The 12,036-nt window shown below is 34.6% G+C and overlaps 1 protein-coding gene across 1 annotated transcript; it reads right to left on the bottom strand.

Annotated features, from left to right (window-relative positions):
• Positions 1-438: 438 nt before the first annotated feature.
• LOC127838663 (uncharacterized) lies at positions 439-4,352 on the bottom strand. Its single transcript, XM_052366529.1, has 2 exons — positions 4,126-4,352; positions 439-3,264 (listed from the first exon to the last, which is right to left on the bottom strand). Exons 1-2 carry the CDS (start codon positions 4,308-4,310, stop codon positions 2,508-2,510), a joined length of 942 nt encoding a protein of 313 aa, XP_052222489.1. The 5' UTR covers positions 4,311-4,352; the 3' UTR covers positions 439-2,507.
• Positions 4,353-12,036: the final 7,684 nt, after the last annotated feature.

The following is a 12,036-nucleotide window of genomic DNA, read 5'->3' as shown; positions in this document are numbered from 1 at the left end:
AATATCACTTTCAAAATCAACTTTATGTTTTTAAAACAACACAATCGCTGAAACATGACATTGAGTATATAAACTTCATATATCTGACATACATCAGGGTTTTCATTAGAATTCTTTGTAGCAGTCTTTTGAATTATTTGAGGAGGCCAAGTTTTTTTTTAAATAAAGGTGCCAAATCGTGGCTTTCGAGCGATTTTTGGCACATATTTTACATGTATTTCCCCAGTTAAAAAGAGGATATTAATGTGAATTGTTAAGAAAAAATAAATTCCTCAGGTTACATCAACTCTCCGGGGTGTCGATTGTCCCAAATTTGAAATCCTGAAAATAAAGTCGGGGTCGAAGGGACCGGGCCCTAGCTTTATGTATAATTTCTGTACAGTACATAACATGTATTCTTTACAGTATTAATGACAATCTGAATTAAACAAACACTGGAAGTTTTAACATTTTAATAAGTTATAACTTCCAATAATGACAATGACATTTCAAAATATATAACTAAACTAATTTAAATGACTAGTCCACAAGTAGTTATTGCAAATAAGAAGAAACAGTAACAAGAGTGCCAAACTGTCACAAGGTACGCCCGTTCGAAGGTTTTGGACACCATGCTCAATGCTTGAAAGTGTCCTCAAGACCTAGTTATTGACCCGGCATGACCCATATTTGAACTTGACCTAGATATCACTTAGATGTAACATCTGACTAAATTTGGTGAAGATCAGATGAAAACTACTTCAATTAAAGAGCGGACAACATGCTTAATGCTTGAAATGCACTATGTGACCTCGTTTTTGACCCGGCATGACCCATGTTCGAACTTGACCTACATATCATCTAGACACAACTTCTGACCAAATTAGGTGAAGATCAGATGAAAACTACTTCAATTAGAGAGCGGACACCATGCTAAATGCTTGAAATGCACTAAGTAACCTCGTGACCTAGTTTTTGACCAGGCATGACCCATATTTGAACTTGACCTACATATCATCTAGACACAACTTCTGACCAAATTTGGTGAAGATCGGATGAATACAATTTGAATTAGAGTCCGGACAAAGTGGCGCCGTTGAAAATGCACTAATTGACCCTTTGACCTAGTTTTTGACCCGGCATGACCCATATTCGAACTTGGCCTATATATCAACTAGATGCAACTGCTGACCAAGTTTGGTGAAGATCGGATGAATACAATTTGAAATAGAGTCCGGACAAAGTGGCCCCTTTGAAAATGCACTTATTGACCCTATGACCTAGTTTTTGACCCGGCATGACCCATATTCGAACTTGGCCTAGATATCAACTAGATGCAACTGCTGACCAAGTTTGGTGAAGATCGGATGAATACAATTTGAAATAGAGTCCGGACAAAGTGGCCCCTTTGAAAATGCACTTATTGACCCTATGACCTAGTTTTTGACCTGGCATGACCCATATTCGAACTTGGCCTAGATATCAACTAGATGCAACTGCTGACCAAGTTTGGTGAAGATCGGATGAATACAATTTGAATTAGAGTCCGGACAAAGTGATGCCTTCCGCCCGCCGCCCGCCCGCCGCCCGCCCGCCGCCAAGGGGTTTCACATAATACGTCCCGTATTTTATACGGGCGTATAAAAACTGTAAACATCTTTATCAACTGTCAAACAATAATAGTCAATATTATGATCCTCTATTTAACACAATCGCATTTTACCAAGAGAATGTGACTAGCAATTCAAATAGAATTACCAAAGGAGTAAGTTACCTTAAGAAAAATAAAGTCTGATAAACATCACAAGAATTAAAACAATTATACTGAAGCATTTTATGAGCAAATACTAGAACATTTATAAGTAATACTGTGTTAAGAGTACACAATAAAACAGTACAATAACAGTGTTTAACTCTTAGCACATGAGATCATTTAAACAGTTGCAAAAATTGACCTGTCAGACTGACAAAGAACAATCTCAATATAATGAACCTCCACTTAACACAATAACATTTTACCAAGAGTTTATGACTAGCACTTCAAATGAAATTACCAAATGAGTATATTACTTAATAAATTACAGTCTGATATCAGATGAGTATATGTCTGGCACTTTAAGTGACATTAACAAATGAGTACATGTACATAACTTAATTAATAAAAGTCTGATAAAAAGAAGTGTACATGTTATGAAAAGCACAAATAAAATACCAAATGAGAATATTGAGAGATAATGAGAGTCTCAATTATCAAGATTTTGATAATAACAGATATACATGTATTAAAAAACATTAAAACATGTACTAACACCAATTTGACTTTAAATAGTAAATTTTCCAGAATATAAAACAGTTTCAGGTGATTCTAATCTAAACTATATTAGAATATGACCCAGAATCAGATAGTGAATTATCGGATGATGATTGTTATGGCAACTAGACTAGTTGCCACAACAATCATCATCCGATAATTCACTATCTGATTCTGGTCACCATATAAGCAGTTTCATGTAATCATAGCTTGGTCACTACACAGAATTGCAAAACTCAACACATGCCAAGAAACAATCCACACCCTGGTGGTCACTCTCAATGTTCAAAGTTTGTGTTAGTCTTGTGAAGTCCTGCTCATTCAGAGGACAGTCTACATTTGACACATTGGTGATCATGTCTTCTCGGGGGGCTACCTCGACCTCATCGTCAATACCATATTCAGTATGGTCTTGGATGTCTTCCTCCGGAGCACGGAACACCATGTCGTCGATGCCCCTATGACCCTGTCCAGCTTGGCGCATCATGCCCTCAATGTAGAGCTGTGTGGGGGTTCTACCTCTTTCACTGCTCAACCTGTGGCAGTTCCAGCCCTCACGGAATATGTCTAACGCTCGCTGGACACGAGGCACAAACACGTGATGAAGGCACCACATGTGCACTGGATTTGTCAAATCCAACTGTCCAGACTCCTCAAGATGTGAAAACAATCCGTGAAACACGTTTGTTGCACTGGCAAACAGGTCACGCCACATGCGTTCAATCCGCTGATTGTGGACGCTCCTTCCCGTGATGAAAGAACCCCGACGAGGTCCACGATGCGCTATCATAAACGCCCCAACGCCGGTATTTTCCAGCCCGTGATCGCTGCGGACTCTTGATGGGACACCATAGCACTGGGTGCCTGTCATGAAGGCTTTTGTCATCGTGGTAGCCTTGTTGTTGGTTGCAGCTTGGAGGAAAACACACATCCGCGAGAAGCCATCAATGCCTCCGTGTATGACAAAACCCCATCTGAAAAAAAATAAAAAATTGTACATACTTGAATAGATATTACAATGTAAATGTACTAAAATTGCAAAGTATTTTGTTTGATTTGGTGTTTATATATGGCCTCAAGTGGAATGGGGTAACAAGTCAAACCAAAATAATTGGGCCCAAATTAGTCACAAAATTCAAATCTGTTGAATATACCTTCTTATCTAACTGTAACCCAAATTTTAAGTTTTTAATCTTATACAATTTAGGCAGAAATTGAAGAAAACTGATACACAGTTTCCACAACATTCTAAAAAAAGCTGAAATTAGGAAAATGGAATTTTGAGCAATTAGAGCAATTTAATGCATCATTTTGGCATATAACGCAATATTTAAATGCCTCCCCAATCAACAAACAACACCAAAATTGCACAAAATATGTGTTAGATAACATTTAAAATTTAGTTTGATGTCATTTATTTTTCACAATTTCTGCCAAAATTTGACTGAAAATTATCCAAAATTCCACTATGTCAGCTTTTTTTTTAGATGCTTGTTCAATATGGAAACAGCAAAGATTTTTTTTATAAATATTCTAAGTTCATTGAGGTAACGGTTAACGGTAATATAAAAGGTTTATATACTTTCTCACATGATTTTTGATATTAGGGCCAAAAACAGCCTTTCAAGTCCCCACCCCTTTCAAGATGATTTAAGAAAAAATATTGCCTCTAAAGCGTTAACAAGGTTTTTCTATTATTTAACCTAGTGACCTTACTTCTAACTTGACTTAGATAATAAGATATCACCAAGGTTAACATTTTGACCAAAGGTATTTATTTAATCAACCTATTTAATCTTAATTTGTTAAAAATACGAATCATAGTAATTTTGTACCTTATCAATTTGTGGTTTCCATCTATGTGCCACAATGAGTTTGGACCAGCAACATTGTACACCCTTCGCCGAATCGAGTGACACCATCGCATGGCTACAGCTGCTTCGTCAACCCGGATCAGACTGTCAGCAACACGTTGTCTTTGAACCCGATGTCCTAGACTCTGAAGATGTCCCTGAACCATTCGTTGCCCAAGTGTCTGATTGCCATCTGTTATCTCTCGGACCAGATTTCGGTATCGGTACCGAAAGCGCAAAAGCATTACCGAAAGCGCACTGTAAAATGTATGTTATGGAAATAATCAGTAAATCAGTTAAATTTCCAATTGAAGTATAACTGAAAACTTGTGTATAAATGCATTTTTCATGGAATATTTCGTACAAATTTGTTCTCAAGCGCGCAACATTATGACAACTAACGCTGTATAAGTACAGAAAGAGCAATGTCAGTACCGAACCCGCACTGTATAATGTAAATTACGGGGAAAAAACTATTAAAGAACTACCAAAAACATGTTTATTAATGCATTTTCCATGGACTTAACCGTACAAAATCGATCTTAAGCGCACTACATTGTGTCAAATAACGCTTTCGCCTACTAAAACAGCATGCCGCAATGATGACGGAAATCAATTGTGTGACAATAAACACGAAGCAACGAACCAGTCTTTGTCTGATTATTTGTTGTTTTGTTAACCAACCAACAACTGAATGCTCCTGTAAACAAGTGCATAGAAATATTAACTGTATCAAGATAATCACTTTTGTTGATATTATGATTAGTTATAATAGTAATAACAAGAGCACCGCCTACGCCTCAAAGTCAATGTACGTTGGATTATTTCATCTTATTACCTAATTGGTCGAGGATTGGTTTAAGATATTGCAGGCTTCGCGAAAGCCGGTCAATAGAAACAAATAGTCCGCAAGTAATTGGATCGAAAATTATTTAAATGGTCAGGGAAAATACTAACCTCTTTCGCTCTTCAATTGTCGACATCAACGAGTCGATAATCTCACACAACCGTTCAAAAATGGGATAACGGGTACACATACGTCGTGCATTCCGACTTAATGCTGTCAAAGTGATAAGACTAGCTTCACACAAATTTGCATCTGTATCTTGCGTCATTAAATTTCTACATAAAGAGTGAATAATGCGAGTTGCTTCTTCTCGAAGACCTTCGACGTCCGCCATATTTTTTTGGAAACCGGATATGGACTAGACCGGTCTTAGGACTTAATAATATTTATTACTTGAAACGATTTTAGAATAAATACCGTCAAGTATAGATACTTATTTATTTATTTTTTATTATTTCACTTTTGATATTTTTATCCATTTTGTCCTCAATTAAAAAGTTTTTTTTAAAACGATTATTATGAATAAGTCTGAAGGAAAAGCGGCTCAAGAGACGAGTGGTTTGATTGGCTGTTCAGAAAAATTGTACGTCGACGTACAATATGTGCGTCGACGTACAATATGTACGTCGACGTACATTTTTTGTACGTCGACGTACATATTGTACGTCGACGTACAAATTGTACGTCGACGTACAATTTTGTACGTCGACGTACAAAAAAATGTACGTCGACGTACATATTGTACGTCGACGTACATTTTCATTTAACCTAGTTGGTCTTGTTGACTTTTGACCCAAATGGTACGCCATAGATATCGTCTTTACCTTGATCGGTCTACCGGCGTTGCGATTGATGACACACTACTGTATACGATGGTTCACAGATGTAAAATAACATTGATCAAACATGCGATACAAATTTAAAGTACGATTTGTTTGCAATAGATATTTGGATTGATAAATCACCGTGTTGTGTATCACACCGCGCATAAAGAACTTCGATATAAGGTTGTGCGTCTTAGAATACAGCTCATTCTGTATTGTTGGCGCTCGTTGCTCTTTGTACACATCTCCGAAATCAAGTCAATTTAATTAATTGTGTTGGAAAAGAAAAGTGTGCTTATATATATATAAGTTTATAGATGTATAGTTAATTATATGTGCCCTATCATCAATTGTGCCATAATTTATATTGTTGTCAGAGCTCCATATATGGCGCGTTCGTAAACATTCCGAAAAACACACTGAAAACTATTTAGGGTCAAAAAACGAAATCTTGCACTGATTGTACACTTAGGCCAGTATTTCGTCTACCCGCATGCGTATCCGCATCCTTATCCGCGTCCATATCCGCAAAATCATAATACGGACGCTATATTCCATTTATCCGCATACGTCGAACGTATCTTTTATTATATGGATAATAAACTGAAAATTATATGATGATTTTTATGAAGGACAGGCGTGAATTCAAGTAGATATAAAGTACAAATCATCATCCTGTCTGTAAAAGAATACAAATTGTAAATACCTGGAACATCTTCTTCTAGTGCCCATGCTATGCTTTTCCAAACATTTTAATTGAAATCAGAGTCCCGATATGCAGAACTGCGTTGGTTGTATAATTCCGTGTTATTTTTCACGAATTCGACTAGTTTGTCAGTTGATTTTTGAGATGACAGCCACTCATCGTGCTAAATGCCGTCCATAAATTGTCCGCATCCGCATAAGAAAGCTAACTTAAGCGTTCTTTTGCGGACGCCTATTGCGCGTGCGGATATGCGGATGCGGATGAATGGAATAAGCGCAGTGCATTTCAACTTTTTCAATTTTTCCGGATGCGGATATGTGGATGCGGATAAAGACAGATGGAATACTAGCCTTACATTGTGTATTAAAGGGACCGTTTTACAATTTGGTAAATAAACAAAATTGATAAAAAGTGTTTCAGCTTTCAAAATTTTCGTTGAAGTTATGATATTAGCGAGCAAACAGTAATACGGAACATTAACCATGCTCTAAAATATCCATTATATGCATCTCTTAAAAACCTGCAAAATAATGCAGCGTGACTTGTTCATGAGTATTGATGGTCGAGTGAATTAAGCGCTTGCCTTTTACTTAAAGGGTCAGTGGTTCGAGCCCAGTTTTTGGATTTCATTATTCTGTCTGAAAATTTATTCTTTTTTATACTGGAGCTATTTAGTTACATTTATCAATTAAAAACAGTTAATGACAACCTTCAAAACATGTCAAAATCAGTGAACAAGTTCTTTTAGAAAAATAATATGGTATGCTGTTGTTGGGTTATTCAATTGCTTTAATTCGTGTTGCATTCACTGAAATTATGGTCACTAATTGTGCAGCGTCAGTCTTACATTTTTCATTCTTACAGGGCACGTGCCAAATTTCATATAAACAAAGAAGAAAATCCGGCCTTGGGTTATTCGACAACAAACTATGTTCGTATTTATGAGAGAACTTCACATAAAATAGTACACAAGAAAAATGAGATACATTGTATAAATCTCTAGTAAAAACCGTGTTAGAATCGAAATAATTCGTGTACGTTATAGTTTGTTGTCGAATAATCCACGGCAGGAAGTTTAGATGCGTGGTTTCAAATCACGAGTGCGAAGCACGAGTGATTGAATCCCTACGCATCTAAACTACCGGCCGTGGGTTTTTCTACAACAAATTATAACGGACACGAATTATTTCTTAAATAAACATTTCCATTGACAACTTTTGTGACAAGGATAATTTTAATGACAGATAATCGGGGCTTATTTACCTTTTTTGCGTTAAAATCTGTCTGGAGCACTGAACGTTGTATTCTTTAGCACATATATTATCAGTGCGAATTATATATGGAAAGAGTGATCATTTAACACATTTGTCAGAAAAATGCGAGTAACATTTTTTTTCTGCCATACGTACATAACATCACCATATACCTTTTCATTAGCATTTGCAAATAAAACTGGTGAAATATGTGTTGTTGATCAAAACGTTTGACAATTGTCAGCAAATTTTATTTTAGAGCTTTATTTCGCAACCCAGATTTTAATAAAATGGAGTACGGTACATGGAATTGTTTTCCATCGAGAGTATAATCCCGTGAACGGTAATTTTTATATATTATATCAGAGGGGGTAATCACGTGATAGTTAAGATGGCGACGTCCATACCGAGACGGTTATTTTTCGCCGTTTTATACCCTTTATTACTTCTGTTAATCTTTTAATTACGCTCACTTTCCAGCCATATCAGTAAAAAGGTGATAAACGTTTATTTCGTATGTAAATTCGCTTTATATCTCGACTTTACTCCCCGCAAATTTTCTTAGTGGAGCCCTAATTAGGTCATCCGGCTAAGAAATTTTGCACCGAGTAAAGTCGAGATATAGATGGAATATTACTATGAAATAAAACCCAGTAACTTTCTTCCTAATATGGCTGGAAAGTGAGCGGATAAAAATAAATAAATAAACAAGTAATACAGGGTATAAAACGACAAAAAATACCTGCCTCGGTATGGACGTCGCCATCTTGTTTCTCACGTGATTACCCCATCTGTTATATGTTGGTTTAATATGTTTAAAACCGATAAGTATTTCAAATAATTTATTATTTACAATATTAACATTAAAAACTATATTGTAGCTGCTTGGCTCCACCTTTGGCTTGGAAAATGCATGAAGTAACAATTGCCTTATATCGAGTGCGATTTTTTTCAGACAAAATCTCGTCAATGTTCAATGTGGAATTAAGAGAAACGCAAGCATGTCGACAATTCAACGATTTGATGGTATTGAATTTGTTCCATCGTGTTCGGGATGCAGCACGATGGTAAGGAAACTGAACCAATTTGTTGAGAAATTTGATGATCTCGAGCTCTTTAATGAACACCTTGCAAACTTGTTAGACATGGTTTACCAAAACTATAACAACTTAGAAGACGAATGCAGCAATAACGATGGCAAATTGCCATATCCTAGAAAAAAAAGCATCCTGTTAGATTTATAAAATGAATCATGAGCTGCGGAATCAGGTGGTGGACGCTATCGCACAATCGGATTTGATACTGGGCGAAGTTAGTAACGGGAAAACAAGGTGTGTTTACAATAATAGAAAAGTATCTGAAAGGGACAAGTATTCTTTAATTTACCTAGAATGCAAGTGTATTAAATGCTTCATAAAGTTATAATGTAGAATATTATTTTATTGTAAATTTCCTTGCATTTGATTTGAAAGTAATATTTTGTTGTAAATTTCAAATGCAGATTGGGCAAAATATCTAGAGAAGTAAATGACAGATATTATATAGTATGTTATATTTGTATTGATATGTTATATATAATAATAATAATAAAAATAATAATAATAACAATGCTAATAATAATAATTATTATTATAATAATAATTATTATTATAATAATAATAATAATAATAATAATAATTATAATAATAAAAATAGTAATAATAATAATAATAATAATAATAATAATGATAATAATAATAATAATAGTAATAATAATAATAATAATAATAATAAGCATTCTACCGTTCGTTTTCTGCGTTATTATGTTATTTATTTGTCATAAGACTTGAATTCAATCTCTGCTAATGGGTTTTCTCATCCCTTTTTGCAATTTCAGTTTTATCAAAACTATCAATAGGTATAGTCAGAGCTCCAGATAAGGGTCGTATTTTCGTAATTACGAATTATTTTCAAGTCTGTTACGTATTTATTTTAAAATCTTGACGTACCATTAAGAATTACAAAATCAAGTTACGAATATTATTTTTGCATCGGTTCGTATCAATTTTTATTGAGTTCTTTTCGCGCATTAAAGATCTTTTCGGTGCTTATATAGAATGGTTATCGGGTTTGTTTTACAAAGCGCATTTTTTCCAATAAAAGCGGCTTGTACAGTCTATCTGTCAAAAAACAATGGCGGCACCCAGAGAGTACTAAAAAACTGCAAAGCGTGCAAAGACACGCTTTTAACATATTGTACGCAAAGTGAGTCGAAGTTGAATGTTAAGCAAGACATTATAAAAAAGATCTTTTACGATATTGTATGTTCAGTTGCCGACACAGTTGGAAAAGCTAAAAAAAAACGCGACACGACGGGTCCAAACTTTAAAAAAAAAAACAAAAAAAAACAACATTGAACGAGTGGAAGGGACAATTCCCGTGGCTAATTGTTGAACAGATTGAAGGGGAGACCCGTTTTAATTGTGAAATATGTAAAAATTCATCGAAGGCATGCGATCTAAGCACAGTTCGGGCATATGAAGGTATTTGAAAAATAAAATTGTGTAATACTGAATAGACACTGTTGAACTCGTATAAATAAAGTTGCTAGTATGTTTATTTTGATTCGTTGCATAGAATAACCATTATTATTTATTTTTTGGTCATTAAGAAAAGTTAAGAATTATTTTCGAAAACTTAGTAGTAACGTTAGGAATAAAATTTTAGAGTTAAGAATTCTTTTTGAAAATCTGGTAGTACGATAAGAATTTCACAAAACCTTATCTGGAGCTCTGTATAGTATAAATTTTTAAACAGTATATATTGGCATAAAGGTTACGAAAAAGTGTTGTATATATATATATTCATTATTTTAAAAACATAAGAGCTCGTTTCTTGACAAATTTGTTAGAAAGTGTGTTTCCTTGAATCATTTTTTGGGATTATAAGTCGTATATTCGTTGTCCAAATACTAATGTCTGGATATTGTCACATTTTTTTTTGGTCAGATATGTGGTTTTAGGCAACCATGCATTCTATCGCAAATCTGACATGTCATTGTTTACTTTAACCCCTCTTCTATTTTTATTTATGCCTTTTTTAAATATGTGCATGATGTATACAATTATTATCTAAGTATATGACTTTAATTCGTGCAGATGCTATTGTGTAATCAAGTTAAACATGGATATAGGACCTATGTATCCAGTTCTTGTGCAAGACAAAACTTTTTATGATGTTCAAGCACTCTGCCAAGTTATTGAAACTTTCCTTATTTCTATGTGTACCATTAATGCGATGTTGCATTATGGACCTTTCTTGTGTGTGACATATCTTTTCATCATACTGAAACTCTTCCAAAATATATATGAAAGTTATTCCATGCTTGCCAAAATAGTGGTCCGAAAATACCAACGTATATTTACATCATGTTGTCCATTATACACTTCGTGGGCGATTATGTAGCTGTGTGTGAACAATTGAACATTTAAAAAAAATATATATATACTACAAACAATGTCAATTTAGCCTGTATATAATAATTATATGATACAACTGATGTTATCATTTTCATATGTTAAGAATCAAATTAATTATATTAAATTCTTATTATTATCTTGGTGCACGATTACACTTAAACACAACTTTAAACAGCACAGCAAGCTTCCCATCGACTCTCAGTTTGATTTAATGGTGTGTGTAGAAAGATAATAATTAAAAGCACATTTACAAGAACACAAACGTTCCCACTTTGGTGCACGTTATAACTGCGAACATATGAACAAAGTGTTTGTCACTAAAGTAGGATGCAATCGTCACATGAAGACACATTCGGGCGCGTTTACTTACTATAATGAAATGTGTGCAAAAGGATTTCAATATATAAAACTGATTACAATGACCCTCTAAAACACATATAACAGAATGTTAAACGAATTGCTCAGTCTCATTTAAAAGTCGATTCAGCCTTAAAAGACATAAGGCGTATGTGGCAAAAAAACAGTTGTAAATGTTAAACAAGCGGGATACTTTTTACAGCAAAGCGATACCTAGCAGCGCATCGCCTTGAACAAAAAAGGTGACAAAGTGTATTAATGTATAGTTTGTGGAAACTTTATCATCACAGTTCACTGTCTCGCCACATAAATAAACACTATGCAATAACGTGAGATTTACAACACCAGTATTGCGCCTCTTTATCGCTGATTTTAAGTGTTAATTGTCACTACGTTATAGTTTAAGATGTTTATAATGTTAATTGCTTTTATTATGTTTCTTCTTAAT

The sequence above is a fragment of the Dreissena polymorpha genome, chromosome 7, assembly GCF_020536995.1.
Source record: "Dreissena polymorpha isolate Duluth1 chromosome 7, UMN_Dpol_1.0, whole genome shotgun sequence".
Taxonomy (NCBI): Eukaryota; Metazoa; Mollusca; class Bivalvia; order Myida; family Dreissenidae; genus Dreissena; species Dreissena polymorpha.
This window is presented reverse-complemented; position numbering and strand designations above follow the sequence as displayed.